This window comes from Harpia harpyja, chromosome 7, assembly GCF_026419915.1.
Source record: "Harpia harpyja isolate bHarHar1 chromosome 7, bHarHar1 primary haplotype, whole genome shotgun sequence".
In the NCBI taxonomy this organism is placed as follows: domain Eukaryota; kingdom Metazoa; phylum Chordata; class Aves; order Accipitriformes; family Accipitridae; genus Harpia; species Harpia harpyja.
The window spans coordinates 45,403,732-45,425,247 of NC_068946.1; the positions used below are offsets into that span (position 1 = coordinate 45,403,732).

At 38.4% G+C, this 21,516-nt stretch overlaps 1 protein-coding gene across 6 annotated transcripts in view; it reads right to left on the reverse strand.

The window, feature by feature from the left end:
• MYLK (myosin light chain kinase) overlaps nt 1-21,516 on the reverse strand; it is a 224,632-nt gene that overhangs the window by 82,040 nt on the left and 121,076 nt on the right. For 5 of the 6 annotated variants that reach the window (XM_052792708.1, XM_052792704.1, XM_052792705.1 and 2 more), the window contains 3 exons: nt 5,555-5,692; nt 4,359-4,556; nt 2,909-3,155 (listed from right to left, as the gene is read on the reverse strand). In XM_052792708.1, coding sequence (XP_052648668.1) covers nt 2,909-3,155; nt 4,359-4,556; nt 5,555-5,692 — 583 coding nt within the window. Of the gene's footprint in view, nt 1-2,908; nt 3,156-4,358; nt 4,557-5,554; nt 5,693-18,584; nt 18,718-21,516 lie in introns of those variants that run through there. The other variant, XM_052792709.1, reaches the window with a different exon arrangement.

Below are 21,516 nucleotides of genomic sequence, written 5' to 3' on the forward strand. Positions count from 1 at the left end.
AACACTGGTAGGAAACTATGCCCAGACTAAATTAAGGGAGTTAGAGAAGGAATGACTCCCTAAAAGCAGCTATGCAACATGCTTCTAAAATTAATACATGAAAAGGAGCTGCACATTTTATTTGAAAAGAAAATGATTATGTTTAAAAATAGCCCACTGTCAACTTCTCTATAAACTCTTCAGTGTATTGACTTGTGGTTTCTCAGTTATTCCATAGTTTTAATGGAATTTTAGTAGTTTTTGAGAGAAAGACACTAAACGCAGCTCTCCTCTCAGGTACTGTTAAGACTGTTTCTGAATATATAAACAATTCTCAATCAAGTATTCAAGACAAATGCGGGCAGTTCAAAAGCTATTTAGACAAGACTATTTGCTGCTGAAAATTATTTTAGCTCTATTACAAACATATATAGCTGACATTTGGCTCCTTGGGTATTCCTGAGGCAGTCAGTTCTGTTATTCATAGTATATAAGCAATTACCTAAAAGCTTATGGCTTTCTGTTCCTCGAACGGTAACTGAAATTTTACAAATGACAGCAGGGTAAAAAGAGGTATCAGCATTTCCCTTGCTCTAATTGCAGCATAGCTTTACTCATTATGGATTAGAAAATGCCAACATGAATGCACTGATCTTTGTGGGATCCCCAGCTATTTCTCCAGTAAAAGGATTAGGGTATAACTGAAACTAGCATGTAGTCTGCTGTGTTGTTTTCTAGCTAGAGCTTTACTTCTTCTCATGCCCCCAAAAATTGTTCTCCTCCGCTAATTTTCTGAAACAATTTATTTTCTAAGTGTACATTCTGTTATGTTCTGGAGTCATGATATTGTCAGGCTTCCACTTTGACAAAGGTCTCCAGTGATGAATTTGGCCTGGGTAATCACCAACTACACCCCATCATTAATGTTGACTTGCTCAAGTCAGCCACAACAGTCTTCCACAAAGCCCTCTTAGCTCTCCTTTGTTCTTCCTGTTCTCTTTCCTTCTTCCACCCCTGAAGTTTTGCTGAAATATCTCATTCTCTTTCAGTTCAAGTGAAACCACCAGCATATCATAAGAGAAGATGCCCATGTTCAGGGCACACAAACTGAAGTGTGGAAATGTACCAGTAGAAGGTAGCAATTCTCACAGTTAGGCCTGCTCTCTCAGGTAGCGGTTAGTGACCTTAACGAAACCGAACTGGCATTTCTAATCCCGCCAGAGGTACTGAGTGTTAGAAATGCCACTGATCCCCAAAGAGACTTTTCTTAGATGCAAGAATGTATGTAGACATGACCTGCACAAACCAGCATTATGAATGCCCTGGATGACCTGGGCTGACTGTGAACAAACCAATTGTTCTGAAATGAGTCTGTTCACAATTTATTGCAGAGTACAAAGGGTCTAAATCTACCAAGGAGCTTATTTGCAAAAAGGTCATGGCACGTATGGCTCTACCTACATAGATGTTAGTCATAAGACTTGAAATTAAGTGTAGAAAAACTTTGTTATAGAAAATATTGATATACAACACCTATAATTTTCTAAAGCACCCTTTTCTGGTGAAAAGTGAGTGCCTTGTCTGACTTCAAATACTAAAACATACTGAGGCTAGTTTGTGGCTGCCTGTGATAGTCTATGGAAACATACCTTACAGCTAGGCATCTACACAGTGACATGTCCATCATTTGGGCGACACTGGTTGGAAAATAAACTAGAACTATAAAAAAATTAAACTCACTCTTTAGAGGCTAAACGGGTTAAATCTATTAAGCAATGCCCTCCCTGCTTGGTTAGGAAGACATGGATAATTTCTTTGCAAGCAGGCAAAGGACGATTCAGGTTTTAAATATTGTACTAGACTGACTTATATGAAACAAAAATAACTTGTTAATAGCATGAAAAAAGGCAAAAACCACCATAAACCAGGCAAGTGCAAGTGGTGCAGAACTGCAGTCCTAACACCTCGTAATACTGGGCAGTATCTGTCTAAACTGCCTACTGGACTAATCTGTGTGCATTCAAGAGCTAGCATGTGGAGCAGAGCAGATAATTTTCTTCCACTGTAATGGATTCAAATGTCCATGATGGTTAAATAAATTTTAATAAAGAAAGTCACAAATATTAGCCAAGTAAGGCGATACATCTATGCACAGTAAATAGCATAGAATGATAACATCAGTTTAAAGTTGTACACTAATTTTTCTATAAGCACATAGGGGATCTCTAATTACACCGAATCTTCATCACTGGAGGTGGAAAATGCTGTGGCACTTTCTAAGAGGTAAAGAACCAGCAAATCTGATTCTTCATTTAAAGGGCAGTTATTTTACCAGGAAAAAAAATAAATTCCAAACAGCTCTTCCAAATTCTGTAGGAATGACAAGAAGCATCAGGGTGCCTCATTTCAAAGAAGCATCAGAAAAAGGAGACTACAACTTCCATATAAAATTCAGACATTTCAAACATGGCTAAGAAACACTTTCTCCCCTTAAAGAGATGGATCATAATCTTGTGGAATGGCCCTTCCTGGCTAGGTTGTTCCCATGGAAAGCAGGCATCCTTACAAATATCCAGAGAGATGCCAAGCATGATAAACAATAGCTCCAAAATCAAGACGTTGGTTGTGGTTGCCCTTGCTAGAAACCCAAATTTCTTCCCATACTGCTGCCACAAAGCTTTGTTTTTCAGGATCCCAAAAGGAAACTCTATACTGCTTTGTTCTTCTTTCTGACTCTTATTGTGTTTCCTCTTTCCTTTTTGAGTTTTATTAGTTCTTTTCATCCCTCAGGAATATTTTGTTGCTTTAGTATCCTACCATTTTGAGCCAATAGGAGGGAACTCTTGTATTCTTCAGGCGGGATTTTCAACCCGAGGGTAAATATAACTAATTGTTCAAAGGGAACAAGCCCTTTTCATGGCAAACATACCTGAGCTGAATTTCATATTGCCCTGCATGATGAGATTGCACATTCCTCAAGATCAGTGTGAAGATGTCTTCATTTTGCAGGATTTCGCATGCTGTTCCCGGCATTATTTCTTGCCCATCTTTAAACCAGTGAACAGTGGGGAAAGGATCTCCAGCAATGGCACAGGATATAAGGACATTTTGCCCAGGAGCTGCTGTCACTGATCTCGGTTTGCTAATGAACCAGGGCTGAATACCATCCTGAGGTTCTGTAGTTTACAAACACAGTTTACAAATCAGGAAAAAATGCCAAGCTTGAATGTAACTAACAAGCTAACTAATTTCAGGGAAAGCAATCACAGATATGCAAAGTTATTTTGAACATGCAGGGTATAAGTTTTTAATCTGAAAATAAGTCAAGCTTTAAATTTGGAAGTAACTTGTGTTGGTACTAAAATTAATTGTTTACTTGGCACTTTACTGGCTCGATCCAAGGTAATATTAAGACCAAAACAAAGGGACTTTAAAGCTGCCCTAAAAGGAATCTTGAAGATATTTCCTTAGAGAATTTGGGTAGGAATAGCTTTAAGGACAAGTGACAGTACTATGACTGCTGTGCAGTTGAGAGCTCATGTAAAAAATCATCATTAATAATTGCATAAAATCGCATTTAATATAGAAGACCGACCCTGAGGGTAGAACTCAGGGGAGCTTAGAGAATAGAGGAAGGTCTGAATTCAGAGCAGACAGTGACAACAGACTACAGACCCACCCCTGGAGGCCCAGCTCTCTGAAATCCTGGGGTTAAGATCCTTTACATTAAAAATAATAAAAGTCTCCCATTAATTTCCAATAATTCTCAGTAATGAAAATGGAAAAATGTTGGCATACAGCAAGATGAAATGAAGTCCCCTGTCATGAAGGTAGTGAACGCCCAGTCGCAGGGTGTTTGTAGGTACTGTGTTTACTGTGGGATTTACATCATATGTGGAGATTCAAAGCCAATTTTTTCACAGCTAGTTCTCAAATTGCAGAAATCATGTGTTCATCACCTGCTACCACTACAATGCTAATATTAAAGCCAGGATACCTGGCTCCTAGACAGCTTTTCCAAATACTCAGGGCTTTAATTAGAAAGAAAAACATCATTAAATGGTTTACATTAAGTCCATAGCTAAGTAAGCCTTGTAGTTATAATCTGAAGCTGCATTTAGCAGAAGTTTTGCACTGTCCCTAGGAGTAGGACTGAGGAATGCATTTTTTAAATAGTAACATAATGTTCCAGAGTAAAAAGATTTTTTTTAATGTTGCTTCTGCTCAATATCTTTTTTAATTCAGATGCAGAGACTGAGAACTCCTAGCATCCTTCACAACAGACCTTATAAACACTCATGTACTTTAAATAGACACTCCTCCAGCACATTAGAATTATTTTCTTTTAGCATTTCCTAAGGTGGAGAAGAACTTTATACCTTGTACTGTCAATGTAGCCTGGGTTTGAGTTTCTCCTAATTCATTCCAGGCTTCACAGGTGTATTTGCCTGTGTCTTCAGGAAATACTTCCTGGATGTACAGACTGTACTCATTGCCTTTCTTCTCAAAGTGGAAATCTTCTGTCTCCTGGATTTCTTTCCCATTGTGCAGCCAGATAATTTCAGGAGGTGGGTTAGCTGAAAAATAGGAAACAACAAAAATCAGAGATACGCACAAAACCCCACCATATATTGATTAAGAAAATGAACAAGGTTGGTTGTTTTCTGTCACCTGATTCTGTAATTTCTTCTTCAAAACATTCAGGAATTTCATTAACTCTGTTGATGCTGTGTAATGTGGAATAGATCTGAGTCTGTCTTATTACAGTTAAAATACAGATGAATAAGGGTGGCATGTATACAACAGAGACGGAGAATGAGTTCTAGATCCCACAAAGGTGGTTATCGAGGGTTTCTATTACCAAAGTTCATACCAGGACTCTTCTTTCCTGCAGCACTAATCTTTTTTGGTTCACAACAAAAGGTATTACAAGTCCACTAAGACTTAGTTTTAGTTCAACAGCAGGACCCAATAATAACATCATCATTTTTTATTATTATTATTATTATTTCAATAAAGAAACACTTGTACAGGTCTGAACACATTAACACTGGACAATGTTCTTCCACCCTGCAGATCAGATTAGACGAATCTAGCTTTTACTTTTAAAAAAACGGGTTCCTTGTAGTCTGGACCCATTCCATAGTGTTAACATCAAGTACATCAATACCGTACTCACTATACACAGTTACATACAAAGAATTGCAACCTGCACAGATTAAAAAGAAACAGAAAACCCTAATATGGTTTTGGTAGTCCAGAACTAATATACTTGAGCAAATTTCAATAGTTACATGTTTTCCACTATGTGCAAGATACATTTTAAAACAATTTTTCCCAGCCTCACTTTCAAATAGATATTTTTGTGATAATAGATTTGCTAACAACAACTGCCAGGATCATGGAAAGATTTAAATTTGACCCTTTCAGTATTTTTAAACTTCAGATTATGATTTCATGAAATTGCAAAATGGCATCTGAAGACACCTGCTGAAAGAAAAGGACAGTGGAAAAAAGCACATACTTTGCAACAGGACTTAAAATTTTTGAATAATACTGTTCTATAGCTACACACCTGATACCTCCACAGTCATTATCACTTGACTTCCATCCATTACTTTGAGGTCAGTCAGGCCTTTAAGGAAGATGGGTGCAAATGTCTTGTTTAACTTGGCAGCCTGTGCACTTTCTGCCTTCTTGCTGCTCTTCTTTTCTGTGAAGTCAAGAAGAGAACAAAAGGGGTCTCTTACTGCAATTTTCATGACAAATTTTAACTGACCTAGGGTCAAGCTGATTTTGAGTCAGCGGTCTTGTTTCAGCTCTCAGAAGGCAAAAATCACTGAAACTACCCAATATAGCTGTTTTGCCTTGCCAGTAGTCCAAGCAGAAAGGCAAGAAATGCGAATGGAACTGTCCTTCCTCCAGGGATCCTCTTAAATCATTGTTAACAGATATCACAGAGTATCACATAGAAATTTACACTCATTTTCCCCAAGTACATATGCTCAGGTGCAACGAAAATCCCCAACATCTAGTAACCAACAATTCAATGCCTTTAATCACTGCTAAATTCACATAAAAATCTTAAGATGTGTTACAAGTTGCTATTCTCATGATTGATGAGTTAAAAATGTAAACTCACAGAAATATAAGATTTGCCACTGTGTATGAAACTACAAACCATTTAGATTGTTACACGGTCAATATCAAATGGGTTTGAGTTCACCATACTCCTTTCCTGTACTACACTTAGCCAACTGATTGATGATGGGAAAGATTGAAACCTGAGATTATCAACATATATCACAAAACAAACTGTTAGATTAGGGCTTTTTTAATCAAATGATGAGTGTTGGAGTTAAATTAATCCCTCTTAAAAATAAAATCTACCTGTGATAGATATGTAATTTCCAGTATCCACAGTGGTCTCTTCTGTCTTGGATTCAGAGGCTATGAAGCAAGATCATTTAACTGTGACCTATACGGTACACTAGACCAGGAGAGATCTGCTCTAAAAACCTGAGCAAAGACACTTCTGAAGCCAAAGCAGTGATCATGACCAAATGTAAGAAGTCATAAATATTTATCAGTCACTTGGATACACTTTTTGTTTTGCTTAGCTTGAGTTCGGACCTCTTACGTCTTGCCTTTAAAATGCCAACCCTACTTTCTGTCCATACATGAAAATAGCTTCATTTTGTTTATTCCTACCTTCAAAATTTTCAAAGGTATATCAAGATCATCCAAAACATATTACAGCAAAAGTAACACAAAGTGCCAGGCTAGAAAAAAACCACCATTCATAAAAGGATAGTAATTAGAAAAACTGAAAGCACCTCACTGAGCAAGTCCACTGAACCTTCTGGAGGCAAAAAGTTAAGCTTGTCCCAGGGTTATTTGAGCTCAATGTAAATTTGGAAGCTGCCTGGAGAGGAAGTTTTTCCTCTTCTCTAGCAAAGCTTTTTCTAGCCAAAATCTTGTCTCGTTTGCTTATGTCGTAGGTCTTTTCTTGGCACTGAGCAGTGAGACATTGATGCATGTGAGAATGGAAATATGGGACCTGACTGAGACCTACTCAGCTCGGTGTTATGGACTTACTACCCTGAAATGCCTGGTTCACCATTGGGTCACACTGATCAGTCTTAGGGCTCCCTATAGTACCTGCCTGTAAGTGACTAATGCTGTAGAGAAAATAGCCATGAGGTTGAGTCAAATCCATCTACAGTAATAACTGCTGTGGTTCACCATATTCCTGTTTTCTACTGTTTACTCAGGGAAACAGCTTCAAACAACTGCTGCGCTAAGCAATATCAGCACATGCTCATTCACTACTCTAATGCCTTGCAGAAAATCCCTTTGTCCCTCAAACTACAACAGACAGGGGAGGGAAAGCAGAAAGCCGTATAATGGGAAAAAAGAGGAAAAGAAGAAGAAAGGAGGAAAAAGAAAAAACAAGAAAGTAATAAGAGAGGAAAGAGGCATTAAAAAAAAGAAAGAAAAGGACACAAACAATAATGTTTCTGTTATCCCTTTTATTGAAATCATAACATTGCAAATTGAGAAGGCAGATATGCAATAAAAAGAGAGCAGAGAAAGGAAAATAAAAGCAGCTGTGTGGTTCTAGACCAACAGAGAAACAGACAGACTTGGGGTATGATCAGAGAAGTTCAAGCCTTCAGAGAAGGACAGATAACAAAAAAAAAGAGCTGAAACAGCTTCCATGAGAGCATTAACAGTGACCAGAAAAGAAATTGCTCTAACAGCAATTCTCCCAGAACAGACCAAGTTGCCTCCAGCAGAGCCCTGGTACAAACAGCATTAAGTACTAGCAGCACTCCACATCCCTCGCAAATGGCTCTTTGCTTTATTAGACTGACATGCCTGTTCCTTGTAGTCTAAATAAATGGATTTCTGTAATCGAGGAAGACAATACAGTATAACAGCCTCAGCTTATTCAAAAGAAATGGGCAAGCAACTACAGAAGGAATATAGCAAAATCATTTCCCAAAAGGAATTTTTCAGCAATGCTAACTCCTCCAAAATATGTGCTGCAGAAATTAAAGTTTCATGTACTGGAATAAAACCACCTTCTTGCACAGAGCATAAACATTAAAAGGAAGCAAGCAAATAATTCACGGTAATTGCATATATGAATCACAAACCCAACAAGATTACAAAAAAGTTAACCTCAGAAACTGAGGCCTATCTCAGGCAGATGTATCCTACACTAGTGAGGAGACCTATTGATATGAGTGACATTAAGAAGATTTACTGAGGGTGCAGGCCTCTACCTCTAAAAGAGTGGCCTGCGGGATTAAAGGATGAAGAACAATTCGCCATTGCTACTGATCAGTGCTCACTATTTGTAAGTGAAGCTGTCAAATTGAAATGAAGGGGGCCAGAACCTGCCTCACTGTCACACAAATCTTAAAAGTAGCTTTTACACTAAATTTAAGCACTGCATAGGTTTATGCTGACCTCTTGTATGAATACCCATTCTGTGCTTAAACAGAAAATTACGACGGTAAGCATCAAAACCCAGAAGTCTATGGTTTATAAGTAGTAAAAAACTTAAAGGGTACAGCTTCAACAGTGCAAGAGAAGTTACTGGAGACACAAAAGAGTTATTGCATTAGGGGAGACAGTGTAATCACGCAGCAGAACATTAAGATGGATTATTAAGTCTGAAATGTTGAAAACTTGGGGAATACTCCACGAGCAGAAACAAAGGCAACTTCACATATCATAACTTTTCTGAAGACATTCCTATCCTTGTAAACCTATCATATACCAATGCATATGCACTTTGATTTAGTCCTTGAAGTAATACTTGATTTCTCAATACGTATTACAAAGCAGGAGTAAAAGCATCTCCCTTTCTATTGCTGATGTTCTTTGGAGCACAGGGGCAGTGAAGGCATTTGTGCACCAACAGATATGAAATCTGTTCTATGTAAGAGCTCAAAAATTAGAAGCTATCATGGCTAATGCAACCAGTATTCCTTTTTAAATGTGATACATCCATTAGAAGCTACCATGGCTAAGGCAACCAGTATTCCTTTTCAAACATGTGACATCCAGGATACAGTAAATATATGGCTAAAAAGACTGATTCCATGACAACTTGAACAGGCTTTCTTCAAAACACAGCATTCTCCCCTACTTTTTCAATATATTTTTTTAATGGGGATCTCTAATCTTATGCTACCATTGGCCAGTAGTATATGTTGATCGGTAGCATATGTTTATTGTACCAGCAACTTAAGCAGAATATCACAAAAATTGTCTAATGTTTCTTGACTTGCAATTAAAAAGACTTAAGTTCTAATCCATAAACACTATTTGTTCATTAAGAAACCATAGGGGCTCATTTCATGCAACTTTTCTTCCTTTATTTCACATTTGATATTGTGGACTTCTAGACTTAGAAAAAAATTAAACTGACTACTGACAACTTCAGTTTCTCACAGATGTTTTACACAAGACAACACAGACAGTTTTAGATATGTTATTTAGTTTTATTTAGTCTTAGTCTAAAATCATTGTGTTTTCTCAGAAGGGACTGATACAATCATGCAGAGGCCAAATTACAAAGCCTGAATGTTAACTATTTTCAAATTCTTCTGAAGCTTGTAAATGCTATTAGTTGTTTATTTATTACATAGCACCATGCAGTGACTTAGTGCTCCTCTGATGAAGGCTTTAAGATTTCACAATTTTACCATGAGATCGCAGTGCTGTACATGTTCACAGCTTATTTTGATATACCTAAGGGCTTCTTCAATTTTAACCTTTACAGCTCTTGTTTGGAAAAACAGCAATCAATTTGATTTTGGAGGGCACTTGGGAAAAGAAGGGACACTGCTCATTCAAGCTTAAGCAAATAACTCCTGTTCCCATTTATGGTGAAAAGATACTGTGTGATTCCACTTCTTTTTGAAAACACTTGGCTAATTATTTTGTCAGGAAAGTAGTGCAAGGAAAACTATACACAAAAAAACCAGGCACCATTTGCAAAAGGGTAGCTTCAGAAAGTGTAACAACCGTAGAAGTTCACATTCCCTGGCCACAGCTGGGTGCTAGCTAGTCTCATACATCAGGAACAAAATCTGTGACTTGCACCAGGAAAATGGAGGGCAAGGAGATGAGAAAAACAGGACACAAGTAAGCAAGCTGCACACAACAAAAGGCCAGTATTAGGGCTTGCTTTCACTTATTCCTCCAACGACCCTTTCACCACATGAACTCTGCTGGGGTTCAGAATTCTATGTTTTTCAGTAACAGCTGGCTTCAGGGCCCTAAGCAGGGGGAAGGAAGAGAAGAAAGCACAGGTACAGCTCCTAGCTCAGACACTGCAAGTGACTATGCTTCTGGCTGAAACAACCTCTTTTGTAACACCACAGGGTAATTTTGCTGCCAAAACTACAGACAATAAAAATATGGCACATCTGGCACCAGAAAGGAAATATGGAACCTAAGGAAAATTTTGTCTGACATTAACATAAAGGCATGACTTTGTTACATATCCATGCATCCTCAAGCTTAATCAACAGGATGTGGAAAAGAGGAGATCCGATCTCGTCCTATTATGTTAATGCGCTCTAATCACCTGTAGCCATTTAACATCTCCCTCACCACTCTTACTTATTACTTTCAAGTAGGAGTAGGTTCACCTCTAAGAATGAAAAGAAGAAATATAAGAGTTAACACATAGCAGTACTGCCATAGTGACTGAAAAAATTCTACCCCGGGCAGTTAATTTTCTCCCTCCATTTCCTTTCCCTTCCCCAATCAACTTCTGCTGCCGCAGTTAAGTTCCCCCCATGTGGGTCATGCCAAAGCAATTAATGAGGAACATCAGAAAGCACTACATAGGGTGGGCTTGATAAAACACAGGTACATTTCAATAACTTGTTTTCAGACCATGAAACTAGTTTATTTGTGGTAGTTTTTATAAGCTACTGTAATTTTTTTAACCACAGCTGTTGGTTTTGTGCAGGTCAAATCATGCAAGATAATACAGAATATACTATAATTTTCTCAAAGGCTCCATACACAGCACTGAATTCCCAAAGGCTTTTACAAAATTATGAGATCAAGAAGTTTAACAATTTTTGCGCAGAGCTGTGGTCTGGCATAATACATAAGCCCAGCTGGAGAATTCTCTGCTGAGCAGTGGTCTCTCTGTCATTTCAACAGGCTTTTGATAAGGCATTACACAGGGTGATAGATTTAAAAGTCCACCACAATGATCCCACTTATATGGTTCCTATGATTTTTGCCTTTCCTCAGGCTTTAATATGCATGAATGCTGGGAAACAGCAAGTAATAAGATACACAGCTCAGTGGGAAACACAGCCTGGGAGACCAGAAATAGTAAGCAAGATATTTAAAGGGTACCTTATATACCCACATATGTTTCCTACAAAGCAAAAATAATATAGGCTTTTCCCACAGCATTGCCTTACCCCTAAGGGTTCATTTTTTTAATTAGAAAGACACTCTAATAAGCATCCAAATCTATGTTTAAAAAAGCCACTTAGTGCATTAAGTCCACAGAGATTAAGGAGAATTTAAACTTTTCCAGTTTCTTACAAAAATACAGATTCTCAGCATATTTGGATGGCAATGGGAAAAGAGATATATTGCCTCTGATACACAACTATTTCTATTAATCTCTTATTCTGTTTTTCCTGTGTTTGTGTAATCAATAGTAAGTTAATCCATCTACAGCTACTGTATCAAACATCAGTTTATCTATTAACCTGTATTAATAGAAATTTAAGGAATAAAAAATGTTTTCCTATTATTTGACTTTTCTCAATCCAGGACTTAAAGAGTCCTTACATAAATTTAACCTCCACATATCTGCAGACTGGAAATTATGGCAAGAGGAGTCTTAATGTTAGCTGTGGGCCTAAGCCAAAATACACTTGAATTTTTTAAATCCTGGACCTGGATCAGAACTTGGTGCTTGAACACCACTGTAAACATCTTTATATTGATAAGCAAGGGTGAGTTATTGTGTTGAAGGTGTATACGTAAAAGAAAAAGTGGAAAATTCATGCTGCCCTGAAGAGTTAACCTCCTACAAATCAATTGTAAAACACACATGTACCAGTTTAACTGCAAGTATGCAACCAACTATTTACCTTCTAAGGTAAAAGATATAGATAAACCTATACACTCAGAGAGAAGGAAAAACAGAATCCATAACTGCACTGCGGCATTTCCATTCCCAGATTTACTGTTGAAACTGGAGTGAAGAAGAAAATCCAGATCAGGATGCAAACTTTAAGGTTTCCAAAGACTGGACCTGGGTTTTACCTAGCCTGTAGTCAAAACAGTTGATGTTTTATGGGCATCAGCTATTCTAGTAAATTTTCTTGTTCATTTGCCTACCCAGGTGTACTGAAGATTTTTTTAATGTGAGCTGCAGAATGCTGACATCTCCTGCTGAAATATCAGGACTTCAGCATGTTCAACACTGCACAGAATCACACAATAATTGAGTCTGGAAGGGACCTCTGGAGATCGTCTAGTCCAGCCCCCAGCTCAAGCAGGGTCAGCTACAGCACTGCACATACACACCTTCAATGCAATAACTCAGGGCTACAACTGGTTACAAGTCAAGGACATGCAAAGAATAGGGCTTGCTGCCTTATGTTCAGAATGCTGCAAACAACTTGCAGTGTTTAGTCTTATAAGAGATTTAATTATACTTGAGGAATCTGTTTGCCAGAATCATGTGGTTAACTGCCAAATAGTGCCTAGTCTGAGCCGTGCGAAAGGACTGCCTCAGCAACATTTACCATTTATGGTGTTTAAATATCATTTTGGCTCAGAGGCTAATAAATCAACTGAGCTGAGGAGAATGCTTAACTCAAAAAGCTCTGTGTGTGAGCAAGCTCAGAGAGAGAAGCAGCAGATTCCACTAAAATCTCTCAAAGACAGACTCAGGTTCACACACAGATTTTCATCTTGAAAAGAGTTTCACCTCTCCAAATATTTTCAATGTAAATAAATCCAGCTGTTATCAGATCTCATGTTAACAATGCTATCAACTCAAAAAATAACATTTTATAAGGCAGAAAATTGATATTAGGATACTCATCTCATCTGTCTTTCTTCCTGTAAAGTATTTTTCTGCCTCAGGCCTGCAGTGATATGGTCAAAATATTTTCTGCAAGTTTTCCAAGAATTCCAAACTTGATTTATACTGGCATAAAAAAAATATGAGACCTCTATGTTCTTGAGATATCTAGGGACATTTTTGCTTTATTAAAGATCTCAGGTTGGTATGCCATTTTGCAAACTTAGGTCATGAGAACTAGATGTTTAATGACCTGGTAGTGTTCTTTACACATCTACCTCCCATCATTTATTTCTGCAGTTATAATCTGTTTTTGTAAATGGAAGGCGAGATTTAAATATCCTTGGGAGATGCTTTCACTGAAGAGCCGGGCCAAGTTATAGTCTGGATGTTGTGCCTTGCATTACACAGAAAAACTGTTAACCCAAGACTGACAATGCCCTAAGCCTATACTAGTCAGGGTGGTTAGGGGTATACAAAGGAGGCTGAGTTCCACTTTATTCAGTCTGGCAGTCTACTTATTTTACTGCAGGCTAGTCTTCCAGCCCTGTCCTGCAGCTCCATGTACGATCCTTCTTTCCTGAGTCTTTCCCTCTGTATGGGATATCACCAAGTTATCAGCATTTTAACCTCTGTTTTGTCTACTCAGCTTGTTCTGCAACCCACAGCATTTGAAAGAGATGCCACCCCAGAAATCCCACTATGAAAAGGCTGACTATACCAGTAAGAATTATGATTTGGGAGAAACAGTCAAAATAGAATAGAATAGACTTTTTCAGTTGGAAGAAACTTACAACAATCATCTAGTCCAACTGCCTGACCAATTCAAAGCTGACCAAAAGTTAAAGCATGTTATTAAGGGCATTGTCCAAATGCCTCAAACACGGACAGGCTTGGGGCATCGACCACCTCTCTAGGAAGCCTGTTCCAGTGTTTGACCACCCCCTCGGTAAAGAAATGCTTCCTAATGTCCAGTCTACACCTCCCCTGGCACAGCTTTGAACCATTCCCACGTGTCCTATCACTGGATCCGAGGGAAAAGAGATCAGCAACTCCCTCTCCACTTCCCCTCCTCAGGAAAAGTCTCATTTGGAGTGCAGGGGACAGAGATACAAAGTAGCCAGCTGAGTTCACCGCAGATCACTTTGCAGTCAGCAGACCAAATTCCTCAGTGACAGTCTCACTGGAAGCTTTTGCAACTGAAGTGGTGTTTGCTTTTGCCTTCAGAACTGTCTGCCTTATTAATGACTAACCCTGTTTGCAAGTTATTTACATCAAGTAATCGCTCTTTTGTCACTGCCACAGACAGCAACTCCATGGAAGGCCTGAGAGCTCGTATACCTACCAAATGCATTTATAAGGCAGCTCAGCTGTCCGTCTGCTAACAAATTCCCCAGCATTAGATACCAGTCTGACATGGAGAACTGCAGAAATGGTGCTTCATATATGCTAGATCAAGCCAGCTTAGATCCACAGTGAAAATGTGCATACTGCTGAGGCAGAATTTCACCTTCACATGTGCAGTCTCAATTTTTTGTGCAGCTGCCCAGGTAGAATTTAACTTAATTGCAGTGTATCATGATGTATAGAGATACCACTTCCATTAGAAAAAAACCTGGGCTGTGCATGAGCTGAAATGCAATAGAAGCACAATAGCAACAGGCAGTCATATAAAGCGCAAGTGTTCACGAGCATGCCACTGATATAAAGAGTTACAGCCCCTTCAGCGCTTTCCTCCTCTGGCAAATCCACACTGGCAACAGAATAGTTACCTGTGGTAATATTGAAATAGTTCTGCTCACTCTGTTGAGTGAATAATCAGAAGGATAATGTACTACGCATGCTTTTAAGGAACCCCTCAAATAAGGCAAGTAGGACTCAGCTTGAGAGCAAGGAAACATTTGAAGTTAGACTAATATAAAGGAAAACAAAACAAAAAAAAAAAAAAAGAAAAAACTAGCAACATTGTATTTCTGGGTAAAAGTTGGTGTCAGAAAGGAATTCTAAAGCAAGGCTTGTTTGGCATTTAAGTCCAGAAAAGATAAGGTAGTTCTAGTATGGCATTTTTTGTGGTCAGTTGTCTTGTCTTGATGAATTTCTTTTAAAAATCTCTCAAACTAAGACATTACCCTGGGGAAGGAAAAAAAAAAAAAAAAAAAAGGCAAAGTCTATATATGTGGACCAGCAGTCAAGGCTTGACTAAAATGAAGCTGCATGGAAACACCTCCAGCAGTATACAAATATACAAAGTTCCTGCCCTCTGTTCCTTTACTCAACTGCAAAGTAATGACCTGCTCATTAAGACTCACACTGTAACCTGTATTAAGGTGCTTAGACATATCTGCATTACTCATTTTTCCAGTCTGTAAAATAGAAACCTTATTCTTCTAAAAGTGAGGTATCACTGCTTGACAAAATTAGATCTCAAGAAGTGCTAAAGCAGGTGTTGAGTGATGTATCTGCCTAGTTAGATATATTTTCTATCCCAAATGTACATACAACACATTCTGTTATGTTGCTTCTGTTATGTGGACATTTTTGCCTTTTAGGGCAAAAGAACTGTGTAGGCTTGCAGAACTAGTAAGGACAAGGCAGGACCTGCTAAATTTCAGCATGGGGGCCCTGTGTTTGTTTTTTGAGCTTTTTTTTTCAGTTTGGTTGGCCATACTAACCTAGGGACTCTACAATGCAACCCAGTTAGATGCTTGAACAGCACACTGTTAACTTTGTAAGACTAAACTGAAGAAACATACCTTTAAGAACTTGTCATCCTTACTTGGCTCTCTATACACCAGCTCATGATTATGAAATTTTCAGATTTCTCTTTAGTCACCTAACTCAAAGACAGATGCTTCCCTTAGGCAAACCCATTCCCTCTTTTCCTTGCTTAGACCTTCCTTTCCTACAACCCTAATTCTCCTCCTTTATATGCTGTTCATAAAGCAATTCTTTAATTCTCACCCTCACTGCTCATCTTTTTCTGCTGGTGCTGAATATCCCTTGCCTATACACTCACAACTCTTCTCTGTGGTTCTCCCATTTCCCTACACTTTTGATAATGGTATTCTCAAAAATATTTATACTGAGAAGAAACATGCACATCACCCTGCTCTCAAACCAATCCCTTTAGTTCACTGAGTCCTTTGATTAAAAGCCATTTCATAATTATTATTTTCTTGTGAGACCCTGACATCCTCTGCTTTTCTGTAAGCATTGGCCATGCTTGTCTGCTTATGCAAGAATCTTTCTTCTGTAAGTGAAACTTCCATGAGATTTTTGCACTGGAGCATATATATGTTTGTTTGTGTATATGTTTTACATCAGCTGATAATGCAAGGTACTCAACCAGCTTCTAAATACTGTCAACATGTCTGCTCCCAAATCCAAGAGAAATTAATAGAAAGGGACAAAACTCACACTAACAGAAATGCTAATTATCTTAAAAAAAAAAAAAGTAAAAAAAGTAGGCACAGGTATATCATTAAACTCTGCCTTGCTGCCTCTATAATTTTAATTCTAACATTGAGAAACAACTTGCTTAAAGATGTATTTCACTTTTTGATTTGTAGTTTAAAGGCAAACATCAATCCTACAGGTACTCTTCCATTTGTGACTCTCTGCCTAAGTAAGAGGCACTGGAGATGAAAAGCTTAGATGTTAAAACAGGTCACTTCTAGCACTTAGTTAGCCATTTTACCTGTGTTGTCATGTTTTTTAATTGTTACATAACCATTCTACAGACTAAATTTCTCTTTGGTGGCTACTCCATCTGATGTATCATGGTACACATGGACTGATGGTACACAAGTGACTAAAATATACATTTGCTCTTTGTCATTTCTTTAGCAATATTTGCACAACAGGACTGTGTTTTGATAAATTCAGGTTAATCTAGTAGTCATGGAAAGGAAGCTCAGTGAAGCTAGGTTGGAATTCAATTCATAGAAGTAACAGAAGGTGGGTAAATTCATAACTACACAAGAGAAGGAGCAAAAAGGCCAGAAAATGAATGCAGACAGAAATGATGCTTAGTGTCAGAAACCAAGTCCATTTTCCTCCAGAAAAACACACACTACATCCAACTCTCAGATGCTTTTGGACTGATTTTTGGTGATTAATTCTGATTAGGGCTTCCTCCCATCCTACAGCTTGCCTACCTCAAATCTACCTGCACAACAGTCATTTCTGGAGAGTTTTATAAATTGAGCTAATCTTATGAGATAGTTTGATGACTGACTGAGTTCCCATTAGCTAAGCCACATCACATCAGCTGCTCTTGGAAACATTCTTTGGGGTAACATGATGCCCATACTTTCAAAATTACTCAGGCATATACTCACCTAACAGGTTTTATATGTATTTTGATGACTTCCACTTTTCAGCTGAAACTTAGAGCATTATAGAATTTGGCAATCCATGTTGGGACAGTTTGCCCCTTGGGCAATACAGGGCCATTCCCAAGACTGTTATAATAACCATCTGTTTTCTGTCATTCTGGTATATAATAGCTTAATGTTCACAGCATTTGATCACTTCACAGTTGAGAAGACCATCAGATGTAGGGATGGGGGTTTTTTCTTCTTTCTTTTCTTTTTAAGTCAAACATTTTTTTCCTGTCAGCATCTCATCTTTGTTTTTAATTTGTAAGAAATATTAATGCAATTCCTGCCATTTAACTTTTGCTCATTCTGCAAGCACTCATCCCTCATTTGCATCCAAATTTGGTTCCCCTTTTACTGGAAATTATTTATATCAAGAAGCTGTCTTTAGAGAACATTGTTCATATTGATGGCACAAATCCTATATCATTAAAAGCTTCCACACATGTTTTGCCTTTGTCCTTTATTTTTGGTCTCTAGCCGGCATTGTGTTTCATGTTTGGTCCTGAGGTGCTGAAAGAAGGCAATTTTAAAAAAAAAGAGAAGCTTAGACTTACAAGGATTACAGCTGTTAGTGACCCATACAGAGTGCTGGACTGAGAACTTTGGGACACTCTTGAAAGCACTGAAACAGAGTTTCTTTGATGCTCATGACAGCTTACCTCTGACCTTTCAATATAGTAACAAAACCCCCTTCCCTGTCACTTAGTGCTCTGAAACCAATTCTTACATAGCCAAGTGGTTCCACCAGGCTACCGATCTGGAATGCCTTTTGACATTTAACAAGACTAGACTTGTATATTTTGGAAAGTCTTCTATAGTCCTTTATATTTATGTCACGCTTGAAATACAGCAAAATGCTTTCAAATAAATAGTGATTTTGAAAAGCTGTCACAAATATTTCATCACTGTAGGCAAGTAAGACATCATACTTTGTTTACCTTAGGCAGAATATATATCTCAGAGAAACAAAGCTATAGCCTCTCAATTAAATTTTCAAAGAGAGGCTGCTTATTGCAGTGATAACCTTCTTTAAAAGATTAATGTCTAAAACAGGTCATTCTGAGAGAGAAAGAAAAACAACCCACAACCTAAAGACAGCCTCTCTCATGACTGGAAGAAAAGACTCCTACCTGAAAGCCTTTCTTCCACCTGGTTATATTTTATGGTCCCACTCACACCAGATGGAAGAGTGACAGGAACAAAGCAAACTGGTTTTCCAGAAAGCATCTCCCTTCACTGCTCTGATAAATGGTTACAGCAGGGACTCTGACAGGCTTTCAGGTGACTCTAATCTGCTCGTCCAATGATCAATGAATGACTACAGTAATCGGATTGTAAGGGCTACAGGCTTCCCAACATAGAGACTTATGCTGGGGAGGCTGCACTAAAAAAAAAAAAAAAAAGTGCGAACAGAAAGTGGTGGGGGAGAAAGGGGAACAGATGTGAAGTCACGAAAGTGCACTGCTGGCAGGGAGGGAGAAATGAGGTCAAGAGCTAATGAGCAGGAGCAGCAGTATTTGCTGAATAGTGTTTGCTCATCAAGGAAGGCAGTATTAGGCCTCTATTCAAAAAAGCAGTGTGCAGAAGACAAGCATCAGCAAAATGGGTGGCTGCAGAGCATTAGAGCCCACAAAAGTACCCTGGCTGCAAGCCTGTGCTGCTGCTATCACTACCAACGCTTCCTGCCCTCCCTCTTGGAATCAAACAGTGATGCTGGGAGGAGGCTAGAGAACTCTCAAGGAGCCTGCAGTGGGTCAGATATTTTGTTATCTACTGCAGAACTGCAAGAGAGAAGGACATTCTCCTAGGAGTCAGCCCTCATGTAACAAGCACTCCAGCTTGATACGATACCTAGAGAAAGCTGGAAAAAGCAACTAGCTGCCTCTCTTACACACAGAGTCTGTTTGCAAAAGAGCAAAAGCTTCCTACACACAGTATTAATTTGGAGTGGCACAACAGTAGACTGAGCCTATCATATGTCCCATCCCTATTCCCACTCTCCCTCCAGCCTGTAATCTTGTGTAGTACACCCAGGAATTGGTGTGAATGTCAGGTGGTTAAATACCAATTTGACACATCTTTTCTACAGGTGGATCTGACCTATAAATCCTTGTCAGTGATTAGTTAACTGATAGAGACAACCACGTATCAGAATGCTTATCTCATTCAGGTATGAGGCAGACCTGAAGAACAGTCACTATGCCTGGGAGCTGGCCTTACCTTCCAACTATACCAGTTATTACCACTAGTTGTCTTGCCTATACACTCTGATTGTCACAGATAGAGCAAAGCACTGACACTGACTTACTATATAGCTACATCCAAAGTCAATTAACTTCTCTGCACCTCAGTTTCCTATTCGTAAAAAAATGGTGAAAATGTTCAGCCACCCTGATAAAAGCTGATTAATATTAATATTCAACTTCACTATCTACAATCACCATCAGTATATAATTGCTGTGTATTTCAGGTGACCTGAATGTACCCTGCATATCCCTGTTAAGGAGCTGGCGGTTTTTTTGGTTTGTTTTTGGTTTTGTTTTGTTTTGTTTTTTAAATGGGATGCCCGGTGTATTTAAGAAATGGCTTACATACTTATTTTCATATTACAAAACAATGTGAAAATTGTAATATTAAATGGGAATACCAACAGAATTGCCTAGCTTGCACATACAATAACAGAAACAACTCAGTCATGTAGACGTTGTTTAAAAACTTAAAAAAAAATTGTACATCAGCCCCAAAGCCTCCCAAATTCTGATTTTCCTTTGTATAGAAAATGATGCATAAGTTTAAAGGAAAAATTCTAACAGTTGCAGAGCAGCAAATGGTACCATTTTAGGAACATCTGTCATTGAATGTTTGAGTAACCTGGACCATGTTTCTCACCTCTCAGGTTTTCTTGCATTAGACTAATTAATCTAGCATTTTATTCAGTGCACCCCACTCACTGGAGAGTTCAGTCAGAAAAATTTCTCATGGTGAAGACATTTGTTAAGCTGTTTTTTCAAAGAAGTGTTGATCATTCCCTGTAGTTCATCTCTACCTGTATTTCAGCTGTAAGGAACCACTGTCACAGGGAAGATGGCTGTCAGGATTCAATTTAGTCTACTTAGTCCTTTACAAAGCCAAAATTAGCTTCACCTTGATTAACTTAGTTTCTCCGCAGACTCTCTGATGGATCTATCCCAATTTACTCAGCCTTCAGATCACTTACTTAAGTGATTTGAAGTTGTTATTTTCTTGTCTTAAAGAAGCATAAGACTGACTATTTTGAATTTTTTAAGACCATTGCATTTCTTATGCCCCATCCATGTGAAGTGTGGGACTTTTTCGACACAGTGCCAAAAGCCTCCTACAAACAGCTAAGTACCTTCAGCATTTTTCATACAAAACTGAGGAAGGACTGAGGTTGCTCAGCGCTAGGCAGAATTTATCCTGCTTAATAATAAGGAAGCAAAAGACAACCATAAATGAATCTGAGACTGATGACTTAGAAGGAATGCTATGCCACAACAAGCCTAGCTAGTTATCCAGGGCCCAATGCAAAGCATATTGAAAATACTACAGAAAATGTCCCCCTTGTGTTTAATAGGACTTGGAGCAAAGGGCCTTTAAAATGTTGTTTCCTACAATAATCCCACAGAAGGAAACTTCCTTTGAGAAAAACAAAGCAACAGCTCTTCTAAAGGACAAAGAATGCACAAAAGATGATCAGAAAATATAGTGTGTGGCCAGATAACACCTGTAACCTACTAGCAGGTTTAAGTATCATCTTGTATTATAATTCAAACATGAGGCTTACGTTGTGGTTGGTTGTTTTTTTCCTTTGAACAGTTTGTCACTGACTATCCTTGCTGCCAGTATGGGACTTTTTTGCGTTATCTGTGAGTTTAATTTAATTTAGAAGGTGGAGATTTTTGCCTTTGAAAATAAAATTGAGTTTTACTGTTAAGACTGATAAGTCACTCCAGGTAAAGTTTCCCCAGTGATCACAGCAGATATGCTCCTCACTGCATTAGAATAGCAAAGCCAAAAATGGCAATATGAAGTGAAATGTAG